This window comes from Rhinolophus hipposideros (genome assembly GCF_964194185.1).
Source record: "Rhinolophus hipposideros genome assembly, chromosome: 24".
NCBI lineage: Eukaryota > Metazoa > Chordata > Mammalia > Chiroptera > Rhinolophidae > Rhinolophus > Rhinolophus hipposideros.
In genome coordinates, this window is record NC_138070.1 from 38,358,588 (window position 1) to 38,379,941 (window position 21,354).

The 21,354-nt window shown below is 42.4% G+C and overlaps 1 protein-coding gene across 1 annotated transcript in view; it reads right to left on the reverse strand.

The window, feature by feature from the left end:
* Positions 1–718: 718 nt before the first annotated feature.
* The window catches only part of LOC308492418 (alpha-tectorin), an 82,715-nt gene continuing 62,079 nt past the window's right edge, over positions 719–21,354 (reverse strand). The window contains exons 13-23 of the mRNA XM_081037396.1: positions 18,826–19,209; positions 16,583–16,869; positions 14,708–14,988; positions 11,549–11,659; positions 10,133–10,335; positions 9,001–9,164; positions 8,299–8,547; positions 3,781–3,943; positions 2,549–2,636; positions 2,135–2,251; positions 719–1,550 (exon numbers count right to left, since the gene is read on the reverse strand). Of these exons, the coding sequence (XP_080893522.1) occupies positions 1,450–1,550; positions 2,135–2,251; positions 2,549–2,636; positions 3,781–3,943; positions 8,299–8,547; positions 9,001–9,164; positions 10,133–10,335; positions 11,549–11,659; positions 14,708–14,988; positions 16,583–16,869; positions 18,826–19,209 (2,148 nt within the window). The 3' untranslated portion in view covers positions 719–1,449. The remainder of the gene's footprint in view (positions 1,551–2,134; positions 2,252–2,548; positions 2,637–3,780; positions 3,944–8,298; positions 8,548–9,000; positions 9,165–10,132; positions 10,336–11,548; positions 11,660–14,707; positions 14,989–16,582; positions 16,870–18,825; positions 19,210–21,354) is intronic.

Sequence of the window (21,354 nt, forward strand, 5' to 3'; positions counted from 1 at the left end):
TTGTGTCTCACCTAGAATAGATGGTCTGATTCCTTAATTCATCTCAACATGCATTTTCCCAAAAGATCTTAAGATGTCCAGGCTGAAGCAGATGTATATTTTTCTCCATCAAAAAAACCCCCTGTCGTCCTCTTAGCATGTCTGACTGCCGAGACAAGCTAGAATTTGTTGACGCTCCCAGAGGGCTGGGAGAACAAAGCAGCTCAGTGTGCACGCCACTGCTTCAACCCAGTGACAATGCGGTGCCTGTACATGTAAGAGAACAGCAATTGTATCCACCCCCATGGTCGAGGAGGCTAAGGATTTCTGTTCAGCTTTTCACAGAGTTCCCAGAAAAATTCAAAACTGCTGTTGGCTTACATCTAAAACAAAACTTTGAAATAAACCTGAAGTGGGTTTTACCTCGTTTTGAACCTTGAAAAGAGAGGCAGGGGAATATACAGCAGGCCCTCCATTTTGTAGTTAATTATAGTAAATGTGTGTTTGTGTGCTACTTACAAAAGAGGCAGCTCCCTGCTTCTCTTCTACAGCCTCTTACTGCCCTACTAGTGCTGTGCAAGTACAGATGAACAGTCATACAACAAAAATGCATTAAAGCTCTGGCCCAGCAGTGCAGACCTGGTCTAATTGTTGCCTCTCCTGCCACCTTTTTAAAATCACAATGTGCTGTTTAGTGTGCAAGGCTTAACATCAGTAAGAATGATTCCAGCCACCAAGTAATGAGAATACTTGAACACAAAGTTTATTTAAGCATAAAACACATTAAAAATTATTTGGTTGATTTGTAAAAGAGAAGGGATCGGGTCTGAGGGGATGGGATATGAGGAGCAGGGTTCCCCAGGTCTGCAAACAATGTACCCAGTGACCGAGCTGCCATGGCAAGGTTGAAGGACATGGGGTTAGGGAAGGAGTCCATCATAAAGAGAAGGGAGCAACACATGCATATCATAGATCAGACACGTCCAAACATCAGAAAGATTCCTCAGAGGGGAATCTTTGCCTGGGTTTGACTGGGAATCAAACCTCCCAGTCATTGCTTCTTAATATTGTTCCACAGGCCCTCTCTTTGTAAAAACTGTGATCCAGAAACAGCACTGGTTTGACAGATTTCTCTGGTCAGATTTCCAGTTAGATTTTTTCTAGATTTTTTTCTAGATTTTTTTCCTTTACTGGTTATTTGCGTGAACCAGTTTCTAGTGACAACTGTTTGGAAATTTTAGGCAAGATATATGCTTTCCACAACTGGCTGTTAGAAGCCCTGTTGTGTACTTTGAAAGAGGAGCTTGGAATTCCACTCATTTCCAGATCTCTGACCGTTTGAGGCAGGTGGCATGGCGTTGAGATGCTGCACACTTTCAAATAGGTTTTGACTTAAGGGCACACACCTTTGATCCTACAGGGAGTTGGAGTAAGTAAATTACAGTACTTTATATAGCAACCTTGAGTTAATTATGAGGTCATGCCTGATTTATAGACAAAATGCCATAATGAAATCTGGGTCATGATGAGAAGAAGTGTCCAGACTTGAAGTTCAGTGGAAGAATTAGAAGCTGTGAACAAAAAGGAACATAGTAAGTCCTATTAAAAATATATCTATTTGATAGAGATCAGACAATTTTTCAGTTCTCAACTAAACAGAGGTAATTAAACTGGCAAGAACCCACTTTATCCAACTGGCCCTGACTGAGGCAGCAAAGAAGCAGGATTAACCCAAGCTCAGAAGACTCCTCCTAATCTCTATGAACACCAAGGAAGCAATGTACTAAGGCTACTATAGGAAATCTTTTTGTTGGACCAAACATCCCAATCCCAATAACAGCCCAAATAGACTGCATGGCCAGATTTAAGGCCAATATTTGGTCCTTAAATGGACAGCTAACTTATCTTTAATAAAATGACCTTCATCTTTTAGCTAAAATAGCTGGAACCCAAAGGTTCAAAACCAAAACAAAATGGTGCTAGAATTTCTTGGGAGTTTTCCCAAATTTTCCTTCTTATTTTCTGCATTTTCATAGGTCAGTTGATGACTGAGTGGGCTTCAGTTGAGAATTTCTCCTCCTTGGTGTCAAGAACTTCCTGTGCCCCAGCTGCCTGCCCTGGAGAGGCAGGGGGGCGGGGTATGGGGTATGTCTACCTCTGCAGCTCTTGCCGTCCTCCTGCAGGGTTCCTGTCACACAGCTACACAGAGGACCATCTACTCGGCTTGTGCAAATCTGCTCACACCCTCCATTGTCCTCACACCAGTCCAGCCCTAAAAAAGAGTAGTTGGTCAAATTCACTGCAGACAGTTCAACTCTTCAACTCCTATTTAAGGGCAAGACTTTTAAAGACAGGAGAGAAAAAAGAAAAGCCCAATGCCATTGTGAGTTTTTAAAAGTTAAGGAAAAGGTTTCATTATGGTCGTGGGCAGTCTTCTCAAACTGGTATCTTACACCTCCTCGAGGATCCATCAGATTCACATCCCAGGTGTAATACAGGCAAGAGTCACCTCAAGCCTTCAAATCCCATTGTTTTACTCATTTATAGTGCATTTTAGGAACATACATACTTTTTCTCCTGATAGGTCCCACTGAAATGATCTGTTCTTTGGGTTCTTTGGTATAATCTGTGGCAATCCTGGAATTTTGTGGGCAATTCTGAAAGACAGAATACCAGAGGGAAAATCTGACACAATTAAGCTGATAATTTATTCTTCACCATGTTTCCATCTCCAAAGAAGCAGTGGTTCCGGCCTTGAGCACTGTCACTGCTCAAATTAATTAGAACCAATGCTTTCTTGATCACTGAGCCCACTGGGATTCTAGGCTTTATGTTGAAGAGAATTAAATATATTATTCCTACTAGAATTAGATTCAAAGAGATTCCCTTCCTGGAATGAGAATCGTTATACCTCATCAGACAGTAATATATTCAGTAGCTTGTATAAGCAGTTCTGACCATAATTCACATCTCAGTTCTGCAAGCATGGGGTAAAGTAGAAAGCTGGAATGTTAAAAGTTAGGGACTGGGGGCCGGTGCAATAAAATCTTAGAGACATTAGCCATACGCAGTGGGGATGAACACCTGGCATGGAAGAGATGATTGGTTTGTAACCTCATGCCACCAGCCAGGGCACACGTCCTGTGTGGCTCTGAGTGAACTGTAGGACAATCCCTGTCTAAAGAAAGCCTGGATAAAGTATATCCTGAGTCCAGCAGTTTGCTTCTACAGTGGAGTGGAGCTTGGCCTCACTCTTCACTTCAGAGTCAGGTGGCCTGGCTCCTTGAGACTCTGGTGCAGTGGTTCTCAAATGGGCAGCTTTTGCCCCATCCTCCCACCCCTAACGGACAACAGGCAAGGTCGGGGGACATTTTTGGGTGTTGCCAACTATGGGGCGATGCTACTGGAATCTAGTGGGTAGAGGCCAGGGGTGCTGCTAAATGCCCTCCAATGCACACCGTAGCCCCCACTAGAGGATTATTTGATTTGGTCCAAAATCAGTTAGTGCCAAGGTTTGAGAAATCCTAATCTAGGGATACACCAACGACAGATTGGCATTTCAGAGACAGAGAAGAGGAGTAAATGGATATTATTCCACTATATTCTCTCTTATTGTCCCACCAAAGATGACTGCTGCTCCTCAGCATCTGAGGATGATTCCAGTTCAGCCACTTCCAGGAGCTATGAGATGTAAAGAACTCTAAGGAATCGCACAGATCCTGGCATTTGTGATCCCCGTGTTGGGAAAACTGGGGCAGCAAGAAATAAGGCTAAGCATTTCCCTTTTACACTCTAACTTACTATTTTACAGGAGTACTTTTCTGAATCGCAGAGTGACACTGCGCAGTGAAGATGAACTTCGTCATAATCCCCAATGAACTTAAAGACTGTGACGTGAAAGCGACAGGTTAGGGAGACACCGTTCTCCTCAATCCCAATGGTGTTATCTTTAATGTTCTGACACCTATTCAGGCAAAAAAACAAAAAAACAAACAAAAAAAAGGAATCTTTGTGTCACACTTTCGTATAAAACCATTGTAAGTGGTAAAAATGCCTTTCCCAACTCATAGACACAGACAATAATTTAGTGGTTACCAGAGGGTAAGGGGGTGGGGGGTGGGTGATGAGGGTAAGGGGGATCAAATATATGGTGATGGAAGGAGAACTGACTCTGGGTGGTGAACACACAATGGGATTTATAGACGATGTAATACAGAATTGTACACCTGAAATCTATGTAAATTTACTAACAATTGTCACCCCAATAAATTTAATTAAAAAAAAAAAAGCCTTTCCCTTTGAAAGTAACCTCTGGACTGTGTGGGTTTGTCATTTATTACCACTCTTATATTTATATAGTTTTTACATAGTTTATATGTAAATATTTACATAGTGTCCTTTGAATGCATCAAACAGCACCTCCAGTTAGTACCCTAACTGCAACTAAAAACAAAACGACTGTAGGGATGGCACTGAATTTCCCTATGCTTCAGTTTCTCATTCTGCCCCCTCATAATGCTGTGTTTTACTGACATCAGTTTGGAAGGGATCTTTTGTATCCCTTCCAAACAAAGGATTTCTTGGGAAATCACTTCACAAGATTACTTCACCTGTACTTTCCTCAGTTAATTATTGACATTGGGAGGGGCTTCTGATTCAAACCCTATTGGAAAATCTTTCCACATGTTGAAATGGGTGGGAGCTGGAAAAAAAGGGAGAACAGTCAAGGATGAGCTGAAGAATTGTTTTGATGTGACTGCCTCTTCTCTCACCTCCTTCTCCTCCCTGTGGTATTGAGACAATAAGCGATGACAGCTGCAGCCTTCCCTCAGGCACAGATATCCTGCCTCCAGTACTTAGTTTCCCAAACGTATCATAGTCTCTCTTACGCCCCAGTCTTTTCATGTAATGATCCCCAGAACTACAAGTATTCCTGCACTCCTTCACATGCATGAATCCTGCTCTTTCTCCAATACCCGCCTGTGGGTCTTCTTCTTTTATAAATATCCCCTAGTCCTGCCCTGAGGAGGCAGGAATAAGTGGGTTTTCCTGGATTTGCCAACAGCACCCTGTTGAGCCCCTAGAGTGCAAGAATCAAGTTGTAATCCTCCCTGTGTCTCCAATTCACTGCAGGGCACTAGTATTTAAAAACCTTTGCTGGATGACTGAGTCAGTGAATGAATGAATTGCACTACCACACTCAAGGATGGCTCACACTAGGAGCCAAGAAGCTCTTTAAAACAATAAAGATAAAAAAGGGCAACTCTTTTTCGTATGTTTCCTTCCCCTAGCCAACAGAATTAAATAGCTTAGTTAACAGGAAAACTAAAAATTGAAGTAATCCTTCGGCATTCCCACACCTATTAAGTTTTCTAATGAAGTCTTCAAGGCAATAGTCTCCTAAATGCTTTGAAACAAAAACTTGCTTGCTATACTGTTTCTTGTCACTGTTACTCATTTGAATAAGCTAAGTTGGTTCAAAGATTCTAAAATGTTCACAGCTCTTGATCTTCACATAGACCTTTCTTCTTAACCAGACCCTCAACTCCCAGAGAGATGACTTGAGGTCTAAGTATTAGAAAATCATGGAGCAAAAGGGAGAAGCCTAGGGAAGCAAGGACAGGCTATTTGGACACCTGCCTTAGTGTGAGCAAACAAGCCAAGCACTGGAATCGATTATCCACTCTTGGAGGAAGAACTAACTGTCCTTTCCTCTATCTAGGCACATGAAGAGGTAAAAGAAGTGATCTGCTTGTCCCCAGGCTTCTGAGTCACTCATAGACGCTGGTGTCATCTCTGCCCTCCACATAGCTGGAGAGGAACAGATGATCACTCCAAATTCTGAACTGGAGCCATTTTGCTGCTTTTTCATTCAGCACTGAGCATCAGTTTTCCTGCAAGTTCACTGGGAGAAAAACAATACCCACATCCCTCCAAAAAAAGGTCAGAAGGAGTCAGGAATTAAAATTCTTCCACAAGACGAAATCACTTCACTTTGAAGGCCTTTATTCAGACTCTAGGGAAAGCTGAGAGTTATGAACAGGCTCATTTGCTTGCTCTCCCTCTCAGTGTCAAGTCTACTAACTACTATTTAAAAAATGTTCAATGCCACAGTGACCTTCAAAGGAGGTACAGCCATATCACCTGGGTTTGTATAGTGCCATTTGTATAGTGGCTCACATCTTAGCACTTTCATTCTGGGAAGATACATGGAGAAAAGGAAAACTGTGACATTAGCCCAAGCAACTAGGCCTGCAAGACACCAAGTAGTCACCAAATCCTTCCCTTTGCCTCTGAGGAAGCTAAAAACCAATTCAGAAAGTCAAATGCCTTAGTGAAATCTTTGGTGAAAATTCCACAATGTGCCTCAGCAACCCATGCCAGCCAACACAAGCCAGTCCTGGCCAGTTCAGGAGTCAATGTGTCGTGATACCTGGAAGGATCCTTCCTCTGCCCCTTTCTGATAGGGTGGCCTTCGTTAGCTGTGTACCTAACCTCTCTGAGCCTGTTTCATCTGCAAAATAGTGGCTATTTATTGTTTGCCCAGAACCACAGCCTTCTTCTTCCATTCCTTTCCCTCCAACCCTAAAGCTAATTACAGTATCCATAGCACTCCCTGACCCAGGACACACTACCCCGAAAGCTGGCACCTTGGCATATTGAATATTTTAAGGTGACTGAGTTTGAGAAAATGTCAGAAGCAGGAAGGTCATTCTGACTTTCTCCCTGACCCTTTTCACCTGAAACAGGTCATAAAACCTTCATGTGAGAGATGTCCACCCATAACCTGAGGAAAAGAGCATCCTTAATTCCAGAGACAAAGAGACTCAGAAGAACATGAACGAACAGGCCTTGTCAAGTCTCCCCAGTTCACCAATCACCTCAAGCTCTTGAACCTGTTATAATCGTCCATGACTGTCCACTCTTCATCAAACCTAGTATCAAGCACTCAGGTTTAATCATTTCCTGTTGGGTCATCAGCCCTATGAAGGCTCCTGGGTCACATAAAACTTATATTAAATAAATATGGATGTTTTTCTTCCGTTAACCTGTCTTTGTTCATTTAATTTTCAGACTGAGCCAGGGACCTAAGAGGGTTAAGCAGAACTTTGTTCTCCCCCGATGACACCAAGGGATATGAATTTAATGTCATATCCCTTCCAAACAAAGGAGAAGCAGGTAGCCAAGAATGTATAATCACATTCCTTCTCTGGGAGACCCTGAATTAGGGTTAGAAGGAACGCTCACTCCTTGGTAGGTCCAATGCTGTAAGAACACGAGTCCAGGTGCGACAGTGTCTAACGAGGTCAGTGAGAGACAGAGAGACAGAGACAAAGGACGGAGCAAGGGACGGAGAGTCTTGACAGCATCTGGCTCCTTGGATCCAATCATCCCTGAACCCACATCCACTCCTGTGACTGGGTTTTGTAACCATTAAACGCCTTGTTTTCTGCATCAGCCAGTGTGAACTGACCTCTACCACGTCTAATAGAAAAAAATGATTGCTGCAGTCTTCTGCTTTAGGAAGCATTATACTTGGGTGATGGAAATGTTCTAGAATTAGGTTGTGGTGATGGTTGCATCCTCTTCTAAATTTACTAAAAATCATTCAATTTTACACTTAAAGCAAGCACATTTTATTTTATTGCATTAAATTATGTACGCAACAAAGCTGTTAAAAATAATTATTATTACTTGTCATAACTAGTTTTTGTAACAAATAATTATCATTATTGTTGTTTGGTCTACAGTCTTTACTTTTACGTTCATTCACTCATTCATTCATTCATTCAATAAATTTTGTTTCATAACCACTGTATTTCAGAAAACATACTAGGTGCTGGGCATATAGTGGCAATTAAAAAGAAACTGTTCGATTTTATAGACTATTATTCTACTTCTTTTTAAATTTTAATAGATGTCCTAGTCACCAACCTTTAGTTATTCCCACTGCATTCTCTCATTTGTAGAGGATCCACATTTTCTCTCAAATTGAAATTCAAAGTGGGCAGGACCGAACCCCCTCTTTGATCACACTGAGAATATCTTTGTAGTTAATGCCACTTGTACTTGACAATGGATCTACCACTAAATTATTGTGTGACTTTAAGCAAGTTGCTTGTTTTCACTAAGCCTCAGCCTTTTCATCTATAAAATGAGGCTTATAACATCTACCGTACAGGTTGTTATGAGAATTTGATAGTTAATGGATGCAAAATGCTGGCCTTGTAGGTAGTCAACAAATATTAGTTCTGATTCTCTTCTCTAAAAAATGATGGAGATTAAGGCTCTGAGGTTGTCTTAAAAGAGGCTACCCACCCTTCTTCAATGATGAAATATCGGAGTTTATCATTGCTGTCACGGGAGGGGGTTGCATAACATTTGTTCAGCGTCAGGATCAAATGTGTGGCATCAGCTCCAACCACAAAGACCCCTACATACAGCACATCTCGAGTTGTCAACACCACTTCACCTTGGCGGTAAGGATGTTTGTAGGAGGCATTTTTGTAGAGTGCCATCTTGGTGGTGAAACTGCCTTCTTGGGTTGGAACTGTCAGGTTAATGACACTAAAAGGGAAAAAATCATGAGGCAGGGAACCCCAAACAATTATGTTTATTCAATCACCTACCATTTTTCACGCTGAAAATGCAGAGAGAAGGCAAAGCAGATAGATAAGCAGATAGTGAAGTCTAAAGCTGCATTGTCCAATAGGTTTCTACTAGCCACACATGGCAATTAAAATGAAATGGAATTAAAATTCAATTTCTCAGCACCCTCAGCCACATTTCAAGTGCTCAATAGCCATATATAACTATTGTATTGGACAGTAGAGATATAGAACATTTCCGTCATTGCAGAGAGTTTTATTGAACAGTGCTAGTCTAAGGCATTTAAGTGCAGAAAATAATAATTACTTTTTCCCTAGTGCTTCAAAGATAAAAGCTAGCAATTTTGATTATGCTCAACTTCACTGTCAAGGAAAAGACAAAGCCATGCATACAACTCATGAAATTCTTTACCTGAGCATAGGCTTCACGACAGAGTCTAAGGAGATCTTGATATCCAGCTCATAAGCACATGAAAATTCCACATTGATCGTCCGGTCCCTGGTGATGATGTTGCCAGTGTTGTTGGCACTTTCAATCCAGATGGTGTTTTTATACATGATATGAGTGCCATTGGACTGCAGAACAAACGGAGGTCAAAAATCATTAAATCTGGGAGGATGTGGCTCACATTTCAAACCCATGCCCTGAAAGTGAAGAAATGGCTTCATTCCATACATAACCCAGAGGCCAGTAGAAATCAGTATGGAGCTAGCCTTGGCATTTACTTGAAAACAAACAAACAAACAAACACGTATTACAATAGACATCAACAGCATCCTTCAGTCTGATAACCTTTGATGCCCACAGAGGGTGATTTCATGAATTCTAACAACAACCAGCCTCCAGTTGTCTGTGGGAATCTAAACAGGGTACAGCATGAAGTATTGCCATCATGGGGTAATGTTGAAGTCTTTTAATTCTTAATTCAAAATCTCTCCTCCACCAATCTTTTACTAGACATGCCCACAAATACCAAAGTGAACAAATGGAAGTTTCACTTTCTTACTCCTTCCCTCCCTGATTAAAGAGTGAACATATTTATCAAATGAACACAGTTATTAAAATAAAAAAGACAGACAGCAGAAAGGAACAGAAAGAAAAGAAGCAAGAGGCTTTGCTAACCTATAATTGGATAATCTGATACTAAAAGTTGGGACCTTGCTGTATTTCTCTTAAATGATGTCTGGAACACCCTATGCCCCGAAATAGTTGAACCTAGCTGTATTTACCTGGAAGAAAAACAGAAGCATGAGAGAAGTAACAAAAATTTGTCAATGTGTGGGGCAAAGGATGACAGACAGCACGCAGCGTAAACCAAGGAAAGAAGCATGTCACCTATCAAGCTCTTTCCATTCAATCAACTACTTGGCACCAAATGACCATTCTCCTTGATGTCTTTCATTTCATTAATGCCTTTTGCTCTTTCCCAAGGAGGATATTTCCAAGCGGACCACCCTGAAGGTGGCTTTATGGACAATCAATGTGCAGACACCTGGAACATCACTACCTCTGCCAGGTGCTCTCTCCAGACCTGATTTCTCACCTGCACGATGTTTCCACAATTCCCTTTGGTGTTGTTGATCTGAAAGGAGATAAAATCTTCCCCCTCGATTCCGGTGCACTGTCTGTCATTGATCCTCACGCCCTCTCTCTCAAAGCCAAGCTGGAAGAGTTTGCACTTAGATATGGACACTTCCATTTGGGAAGCCTTGCAGGTCACCTCTGCATCAATAATGTCATGTGAGTCTGTGGGGAACAGTTAATCACGAAAGGCAAGTCAGTGTGAGTTTGTCTTGCTGCAGGGGTCGGGATGAGGTATCCATTACAGTTGCCTTTACAAAAAGCTAATGATCTTTGCACAAAGGCTGTGGCATGTCTCACTCAGCTCTGATCAAACCATACGAGTATAAGAATTCATTCAAAGCAATAACTGGGACACTGTAGAGATGCAAAGATAAAAGTATGAATGAAAGATAAAAATATGAATAAAGTATCTTCTGTCTTTTCTTCATAAACTAGGACTTTGTCCCCACTTTGGAGGTGGCTATTTTCCTGTAAGTTATATACCGCATCCGGTTCACTGTGGCTTGGCTAAAGAACATGCCCCAAGTGAGAGCAGCATTGGCCAGGCCACCCCAAAGTCCCAGCTGATTCCCAGGTGAGCAGTAGGAGCTCTTGTTTTATGACATGGTGATGCACCAATTGAGATTTTCTGTGAGTACATAAACACAGGCGAAAGAGCACTATAGAAACAGAGGGAAACATTTTTATCTGCTTAGGTGAAACTCTTGAACAGCAGCACATGTTGTCCCCTTCTATGGAGCCTTTTAGTCAATTAGGCTTTTACTCTCTAATGATGTTAAAATCAGCACATGCCTTCTGAGCTTCGTAGTCCAGGCAAGGGTGCTCGTGGAGCTGATGTCCCCTTTTAGTGACATCACAGATGCACTCTTACTGTAGGGGCGGCTATGTTAGGAATAGAACCTGGAGTCCTCGTTGATTGCTGTTTGTTTCAAACATTTCAATTGTTTCTTCAGGACCTACCTAAAGCTGGGGCCAGATAAAACTGGCTTTACATGAGTTGTAAAGCACCTGGCACTCATCCTGATTCTTCCATGTTTTTGTCAAACCACCTTTCTTCCTTATAAGTCTAAAACATCAGTTTGGATCTCTCTGATAGTGAATGTGGCCTCAGACGGAACTGGCTGATTCCATTCATATACAGATTTGTGGTAGAAAAGGATGTAGCTTTGAGGAAATGAACATTAGCCTACTGTGAAGTGGTCAGATTGCTTCCTTGGTCTGTTTAAATGCTCATTAAAGCTTTGTTATTTTTGTTTCTAACCTACAGTGTGGGGGCATATGGGCTCCAATCCTGGAGCTTTCCTGTGTGGCTGCCAGGCCTATCCCATTGGGCCTATCTGGGTGGGGGTGGAGGGAAGGGGCAGGTGTCACTCACTGTTTCCATAGGGGGGTGGCTCAATGCAACCACATAGCTCTCCTCCATTGTCCAGCTCACAGGTTCGGTTGGGACAGTCCGCCCCCACACAGGGATCTTCAACCACTCCTGCTAAAAAGGAAAACAAACAGAAACACGCACAATTTGATTTTCACACAAACACCCAGTAGCATGTGGTTATACTCTTGGATTTGTCACTCTAACGGAATTGGCGATGAGCAGATGGCAGTCACAAATTAACAGACAGGACAACCTTCTAGAAAATAATGACAACAGCTAGTAATTGGGCCCTTGCTATGGGTCCAACACTGTGCTTCATGCTTTAGTTGCATTATCACCGCCAACCCTCACAAATGCTCTGTGAGCTAAGTATTGTAACCCTGATTTCAAAACTGAAACTTGCCCAAGGTCAGACAAGTGAAGGTTCTGTGGTGAAGATGGAATGCACAGACACTTAACTGCCGAGATACACCATGATTACTGTACTTGTACACCATACTACAAGTATGTGCATTGTATCTTTATAAAGAGCACGGTCCAAATCATTTATCTCTCTATTCCCAAAACCCAGTCACCTCATAATAGGTGCTCAACAAATATTTGTCAAGAAAGACAATTTTAGGGCCAGTAAGGACCCAGAGAGTTCCCTTACAACAGGACTTCTTAGTCTTTTTGATTATTCATGGTCCATTTTCCCCAGGAACTTCTACTCAATTTTATAAAAATAGATAAACCAAAAACCTACACACAATTCACAAGCACTGACTTAGATTAATGGTGCTGTGTTGCTAAAAAGGGTAAAACTCTAAAGAAAATATAAATGTACATGAAGTGTCATTATCATTATATTGTGAATAATATTTCTGTAGCAGATGAGGCCACAGACCACCTGCAAGATGTTGAACACATCAGTTTGAGAATCACTGAGGGCATTTTCACTGAGACACTCACTTCTTCATTTAAAGAATCTCTCCTATTCTTTAGGGTATATGATGGTGAGAGCTAAAGAAACAACAACTGTTCAATCCCAGCATGAGCCAATGTCAAGAGTTTAAAAATGAAACAAACAGGGTGGCCGGATGGCTCAGTTGGTTAGAGTGTGAGCCCTGAACAACAGGGTTGCTGGTTCGATCCCCACGTGGGTCAGTGAGCTGCGCCCTCCACAACTAGATTGAAGACAATGAGCTGCCACTGAGCTGCCGGAGGGGCAGCCAGATGGCTCAGCTGGTTAGAGCGTGAGCTCATAACAACAAGGTTGCTGGTTCAATTCCCTCATGGAACGATGGGCTGCGACCCCTGCAACTAAAGATTGAAAACGGTAACTGGACTTAGAGCTGAGCTGTGCCCTCTACAACTAGATTGAAGGACAACGACTTGGAGCTGATGGGCCCTGGAGAAACACACTGTTCCCCAATACTGTTCCCCAATATACCCCAATAAAAATTTTTTAAAAATGAAACAAACAAAACGGAGCTGTCTCCACAGCTCTAGATGCCTCTCCTGACCCAGCTGCCATTCCCTCTCCATTCCGTCCCTCTGCTAAGTAACTAATTGTAATAGGACTAATTGTAATAATGAATTGCAATAGATGGGAGTATAGGGATCACCCTATCTTTAATTCTTGGAAGGAAGACTGAATGAAAGCCATCAGCATCATTTAAGCCCATTTAGTTTTAAAAGCTTCTTTTCACGAAGACACTTTCACTTGCTGAGCAAGTAGTCTCAGTAACTGACCCAAGGGCAGGCACACAGCAGTCCCTCCCTGAATATTGATTAACACAATGTGAAAACAAGCCAAGAGCCTAACAGAAAGAAGGTGTGGAGGCTACAGCCCACCAGAAGGAAAACACCTCACAAATATGGTGGTTCATCTGCTAGTTGGCAGATAAGATACGCCTTTATACAGAGGGAGGTTTTGAGGTTAAAAACAAAAACTGATATTTTTTTAAAACCCCAAACAATTTTTAAAGTTCAAAAGAGTTAATTTTAAAGTTATTTAAAGTACAGTTTATTGACACAACAGAGTAAAATATTAAAGTTATCAAACAAAGCATTTTTGTTGATTTCCAACAGAGACTAGTAATTTGCCTGTTAATAGTATCTCAAATCACTGAATGCATATTTTAATTAACTACATTGTTTTTAGGTTCTGAATAAAATGCATTCCTGTATTTGGTCAGGTTTAATCTGCAAATTTTCCAACGTGCACGCACAGTCTTAGAATGGGCCAGTTTTCATGGTGGTACCTACGTACACACACCAGGTTGGTGGTATGTGTCAAGGTACATGGAATTCTGTTGGACACAGTATCATACCACATAAATGTGACAGTGACCATTTATGTATATGGACACACATATATGTATATGACAAATTTACATATGTTATATACATATTTGTTCTATCTATTTGACTTACATAGTAAAAAAAAATGAACAAATAGAATAATGGATATAGACATCAAACAATTAGTACAAAAAAATACAAGAATCTATAGATCTTTATTTTATCACAAATTTAGTATAAACACACACACACAGTAAGGTTGGACGATTAAGTTCGTGAAATTTTCACTGTGCACTTACAAGGTAGAAGGTTCACGAACTCAATTGTCTGACCTTCGTGTGTGTGTGTGTGTGTGTGTGTGTGTGTGTGTGTGTGTCTGTGTGTGTGTGTTCCCTTTATAAATCCAAATCCAACCATAGCTTCCTTTCTACCCAGGCAGATACAGTCAGCTCAGTTCCAACTCAACTTGCCACTTGCCACATGCCTACCTTTTCTGATTTGGGCTCCAACCCACGTTAAAGGAGCTGGTATAGAGCTGAGTTTGGGATCTAAAATCAATAAGGAGTCCCATACTCTGTCCCTTGACCTCATAAGTCACTAAACTGTTACTCATCTAACTCAGAGAACCTCATATTCCCAAATTGGTGTTTCAAATTCAATCACTGGATAGGAAATACAGGTGATTAAGGCTCCACTGAAAATCCTCCTCCTCAAATCTCTGCCAAAGCTCACAACTCTCAACTCTTCCATCCTGGAAGCAGATATATGGGTAAAGGTGGAGACCAGCCAGCCAAACTATACAAAGCAATGTGGCCAGCAACATGGTTCTTTTAACTTAGAAAAGAATCTGCAGAAATAAAATAATTCTCTTACAGCAATTCTCCTTCTCAATCCATTCAGTGCTGAGGATCCCAAAGGAGCGACAGGACTCTCCGTAGGCAGCCAAGGAGCCACACAGCTGGTACTTCTTGTGGTTGTAGCAGCCATCCAGGTAGCAGGACTCGTAGAAGGGGAGGGGGTCGAGCAGCCCATAGCAAGGCTGGAAGAAGCCCTTCATATCCGTGAGCTTCAGGCAGTAGCCATCACCCTGCATCTTCTGGATGTGCACATTATCGCACATGGCTGCATACTGTGAGAACTGCAGCTCATTGCAGCTGGGGGCAAGAAGTCTCGTCAGACTACGTGAAGCAAGAACAACCATCTGAGACCTCCAGTGGAAGGGAAGACCACATTCGTTACCTCTTTTGCTAACACAGAAGTTAGCATGGTATGCTGATCCCAGTACTAATTAGCCATGTGACCTTAGGAAAGTAGTTACGTAATTTCTATTATTAATATCACTGGGATAAGTGAGGGTTAAAATAATGGATTGGTAGCCAAGTGTCAGGCAAAAGGTAGATATTGACATGATAGCCATTAACCTTTGATATAATGAACTGATATAATTGATATAATCACCATTAATAGGTTATTATATTTATCAATTATTATAATAATAATGGCGACAGTTACTACAATGGTAATGACAGTTGGTAGAATTAAAGATTTGGAAGGAAGTCCAGAAGCTTCTAAACCAGTTCCAGTTTAGCTATCAGAGACCAAAATAAAACCTTCATTAGAAAACTGATGTTGGACTGAAATCATTTATAGAGTAAGAAAGAGGAAGAAAGGAAGGGAAAGGAAGCTCAAACAGAATCATAATTTCTTCGGGGGAATTGAACCTTGCATATGTTTGAAAGCCCCAGAGTAGCTTAAATGTCCACAGTTGTTATTTTTCTAACTGTGGGCCCAATAAGTGACATTTTAGAGAAAGCATCAAGTTAGGAATTCTAGCATCTAATTCTGGCTCTCACAGGGCCTCCTCATACAAGTCATTCTACTCTAGCCTCCATTTCACCCAAAAAAGGAAGAGACTGGACTAGATATTGCCCAAGGTTCTTTGCAGTTCTGGGTCCCATAATTCACAAGACTAATTTATGATACATTATTCAGTTTACACCTGTAAAAGAGTCAAAGGGGGTTTGAAGTTTCACTTCCAAGTCTGGGTATTTAGCTGATGTTTGACATGTTTAAGCACAAAGGGATCAAGCTATTGTACAAGTGAAAAACAAACAAGCAAACAAACCAGGAACAGGAAGCGTATCTATAGATCTAGAAAGGTATGATATAATTTAGCAGCCCAGAGGGGTTCTAAATTAACTATCTTTTAAATAACTTGGATAGCTCATTCTATCTCAGTTGACCAGAGAGGGACCTGATAATAACCTTGGTAACTTCTGTATTTATAAAGGCTTTCCTGACTTCCACAAACTTCTACCTGTACAACCACAAATAAGCCTCTGGTAAGAGTCATGGACACACAATTAGAACCAGCACTGGGGGCGGGGGCGGGGGGACAGGGATAGCCCTTCTTTTCCTGAGTCAGCTCTGAATCCCACCTCAGTAGGGGTGCCCAGGTCCCAGTTGGGTAGCTGGCCAAGGCTTTAGAGTTCTAAGCCTGGGCAGACTCTGTTGCTTAGCCAAGGGCTGGATGACATGAAAATTTAAGAGTCATACCATCTAAGCCCAGTTTCTTCCTCTGCCATCCAAGCAATTACTGAGGCCTCTGTATTATGACAACTCCATAGACCTTTGGCTCAGCTCTTTGCAGGAGAGGAAAATGATGCTATGGAAAGTGCATTCCTTGTGAACATCTGCTGTGGATGTGGGAGGATATGGTGCACTGAGTCTAGAGGCTAGAACTCTCACCTCTTCTGCATGCCGTTGGTTTTCCAACTCTGGGCCAGCACCACACTGCTCACCACTGGTTTTCCTCGCAAAGTCACATAATCATCAGTTAAGTCCCCATTGAAGTTGCCACAGAGGCCACACACTTTGTTCTGCAGCCTCTCACTGATGCTGATTTTTATGACATTGAAACCATTGTAGTATATCTGGATGTCGGGGCTGGTGTCAATCACCAGGAACCCCTCACTGCTGTAGATTTTGGTTGCCAACCCGGTTATAAATGGAACATTCACTTGTGTGCCATTCACCTATTCAAGAAAAAAAAAAGTAAATGACTCTTAGGGCAGAGGTTAGCAAACATTTCCTGTAAAAGGCCAGAGTAAATCTCTTACAACCTTTATTGCTCTGCATCTCTTCCCTCATGGCAAGAGAGCAGCCCACAGACAACATGTCACTAAATGAGTGAGGCTGTGTTCCAATAAAGCTTTATTTACAAAACAGGTAGCAAGTAGATTTGGCTAAATCCCATAGTTTGCTGATGCCTACCCTAAAGTTCAAGGACACTCACTCATCTTACAGTTCACAGTTCCCCCCAAAGAAGCAAAATATGGAGGCAGAGTGATAAGAAAACATTAGAAAAATATAACGCACAACAAATGGCTAAATTTTTGTGTAAAACTTTCCCCAGCATAAACCAATTACTGAAAATGAAATCCAATCCTGTGCTAAAGTGAGTCTAACAAAGTTAAAATGAATCTGAGGATCATTACAATGTTTATTGTTTTCCTCCTTATAATGTTCAAACAGAAGGTCCACCCCAGAGGTCCTATAGGCACAGTATTTTCAGCACTTATCATTTTTCCTGCTTTAGAACAGTTCCTTTTCTTAGCCCTTAGGATAGGACATAACATGCTTTACTTATACTTACAAAATAAATTGTATCCCCCCGCCCCCACCAGCCACACAGGTTATTAGTAACTTCTATTTCTTAAAAAAATCAGAAGGCTTCAAAAAAATATGATTCTTTGTTATTTTGGTAGCTTGGTGTCTTTTATTCGGGCATGATGTCAGTTTTGCTGTCGTAGGTACTCATTTTCACTAGCTCCTGGTTTCTGGACCAACACAGTTGTGTCTATGTGGGCCAACTTGCAAAAGGAATTGGGGGTGTCAAAAACAGTAGAAGCTTTCACTGAAGTTAAAAACTAGTATTGAAATTAAAATTCTTCCTTTTAAGCTTACAAAATACTGCCAGTCATTTGCCTAACTCCAGATACTAAGCTATTTGATGACTGTTGAAATTTAAGATACACTCAATTATCTGAGCCAATGGTGGAAAGTAGATACACACAACAACACTGAATTCCAAAAAAGTGTTAATGTGTACATCCTGGTGCTCTCCTTGTCCCTCCCTCGCTGTAATCACAGCATTGGGGCCTGACTCCATTGTTCAGGTCTACCTGCTGTGAGCAGCCGGTTTGGCTGAGAGGCTGGAGTCACTATCAATAGTTCATCAGAGCAGATGACCTTCTTAAATGGAAGAGGTAGGAGAAATCCAAGTTGGAGAGGCATATCAGTTATGGGAGTGGGCTAGAGATTCATATTTATTTATATGCAGGTCTAAGATTCAGGTCTAAGAAACCAGGCCGCTGGCCTAAGGAAGAGCCAACTTAAGGGAAATTCACCACATTCAGCCTCTGTTTTCTTCTATTGGGTATGTCACCATGAGACCCTCCAATAGTAGGGGATGATGCTCCAGCAGGTTTTTATTTAGGTAGTTGTTGTTGTTGTTGTTTTTGTGTGTTTTTTTTTAAGGTAAACGCTTGCCTTCTCCCAGCTTCTAGAAAGGATGGCAAAGATGAAATAGCAGGTTTTGTTACAGGTGGGCAGAGCCAAGAATAATTTTAAAGGCTCTTAAAAACAAATGAGATGCTTTATGTAAATTAATCCAGAGTAAAAGCTGACTTATCTACCATTTTATCACCTGAAGCTCTATTAGCACCCATGCTGTCACTGTGGCCCTGACACACTGCACCTTTCCTGTCAGCCTTTGGAATTGTCAACAAAGGACTAAATGTGACCCATTCTTACCCTTGTGGAATCTTTATACTTTCATTCTTTAAAATCTGGTCATCTGTGTATGGCACATATGAAGCAACAACCTATTATCCTCAAACTTGGTTACCTGGGAAAACCACAACAAACAGTCCCCTAGCCATGCCTTGTTCCAGGGAACATTTCTTAAGAATCAACGACGGGCTTGTCACCTTGACAGTGTTCCGGTCATTGATGAGAATCTGCTCTTCATTAATGTAGAAATAGACAGGCGAAATGATGGTGAGGTTCGGGGACGACCACTTGTCGAAGTTAATGATGAGCTGGAAGGAGATGTCAGGCAGTTTCTGGCAGATCGTGGAGAGCACAAAGGCGCAGTTGGCAGGGAAGCGGAGAAAGGCGCCATCGAAGGTGCGAAAGACTCCGCCACCGGCCGCCAGGCAGTAGGAGGTCTTGGTGCTGAAGCAGCCGCGCACCCCGTTGCGCAACGCGCACTCCTCGCCCGACTTACACTGGCGTGGGTCGCACTGAATCAAGTTGCGCCGGAAACAGCGGCACCGCCGCGTGCAGTCACTGTTCCAGAACAGCTGCTTGGGCTGGAAGATAGGTGCCATTTGCATTAAACTCAGGCTATACATAGGCAGGGTCGGGGAAGACCCCAAAGCCCAGTCCATCTGGACCCTTTCCCAGGCTGGGCTAGCCTATCTTGATGGGGCTGGACTTTGCAACAGACAGCAGTAGGGAGGCTGCTTTAATTAAAATGTTACATCAGTTCCATGTAATTCAGATGCCAAACAATATGCAATTTAGTCTATATTGGTTTCAATCAAGAATTTGGTAATCTTTACAGCTGGATTTTAGAACTAATCACAGCCAACCTGAGTGTGCACCTGTTAGAGGAGCTAGGTGAAGAGAAAAAATATTTGGTAGAAAATTATTCTAAAAAGCACCAGTTCCAATTCAAGGATGAAATTTCAGTTCACTTAAGAATAAGAAAATTGGCCCTTTAAAACTTAAATAGGTTAACAGAAAGTGATAACCAATCATTATGATAAATCATTTCAACATTTCACAATACGCAACACTCCAAACTTTTTCTTTATAAGTAGGCTACTTCTAATTTACTTCTGTTGCAAGTACCTCCATATCTATGTGTCCTGAACTGAGAGATTTAGAGAACAGTGAGATTCTGTGAAAGGAAAACTTTGGGATCAGGCCACCTGGATTTCAATCAGAGCCCTGGCACACTACATGTGCCACCTTGAGGAGAACTACTAGCCTCCCAGATTGTCAGTCTGCTATCTCTAAACTGGAGACAATAACATCTCGCAGGGCAATTCTTGACTTCTGGTCAAGATGGTGGAGTACGTAAACGCCGTGCTTGCCTGTTCCCACAACCACATCAAAATTACAACTAAATGATAGAAAAACCACCCTTGAGAACCACCTGAAGACTAGCTGAACAGAACTCCTATAACTAAGGATGTAAAGAAGAAGCCATGTTAAGACTGACAGGGGGGACGGAGATGTGAAGCAGGCTGGTCACATACCCACAAGTGGCAGTAAGAATTAGGAGTGCTATCTTGGCTGTGGAGGTATGCACTGAGGAGCGAGTGAAGGATCCCAGCCCCACATCAAGATCTGCAGGCCAGAGCAGCAGTGCCAGGAAGAGGAGTCTCATAACATTTGGCTCCAAATACCAGCAGACTTTGGGTGAGACAGAGGGGCTGCTAGAATCCCAGGCATTCCTCTTAAAGAGCCCAAGCACAGACTCGCTTGCTCATAAATGCATGCTGCAAGCTCCAGTAAAGGGAAAACAGCTTTTAAAAGGCCAGGGACATTTGGAAAGAAGTGAATTGTCTGGTTTCAGGGTGAGGGCTGGGGGGTCATCTCTTTCCAGGACGGAGTGCTGGCACATACCATTGTTCCTTTGTTGAGCCCTATCCACCATCCCCACAGCTAGCAAGTGCACACAGGCACCAAATCTGAGTCTACATTGACCTGCCCAACACCACTCACCCCTTCCTAGTAATCTCCCCCTTGCCCCACTGACCTCATGTGCCCAACCTGAATTTCTTTTAGCAGCTGTTCCACACAAGCAGCCACCCTCAGCCCATGCTAAAGACTTTCCTAAGATCTCTTAAAGGTACACAAACCCAAAACAAACAGTGGCATGCTGTGTACTTCTTGCTAAGCTGCCCCAAGCCCAGCACTAATGGCAGCTGGCCTCAGTTCACAGCATAGCCTCTTCCAGGCACAGCATAGGCAGCTACCAACCACAATCACATTGTAGATCCTGCCAAGTGGCCCTTGGCTGAGCACAGGCAATGGATAACCTAGGCATCCACCAGAGCCCCTGCCAAGTAGCTCCAGAACCAACACACCCAGTGTTTGGCCTCAGACCACATCTGAGTACCACCCAATTAGATCCACAAATGATATACCCAAAGGGTGAACTCAGCAGGAATCAGAGCCTGGCTAAAGCAAATCATACTCTGGGGGGGGGGCGGGGGGTGAGGGGGTGTCAAACCCACGCAACAGCTTATCCTCTCTAGTCAGGGACAGTCTTCGTAGCCAGTCAGCTGTAGGGTCAATCCCACCCATTGACATGCCAACAGCAATCAAGGCTCAACTACAGCAAGAGGGCAAACACAACCCACACAAGGGACACCCTGGAGCACTTGGCTCAGGTGACCACGGAGATTGTACCATTGGACCCCATAGAGCACCTACTACATAAG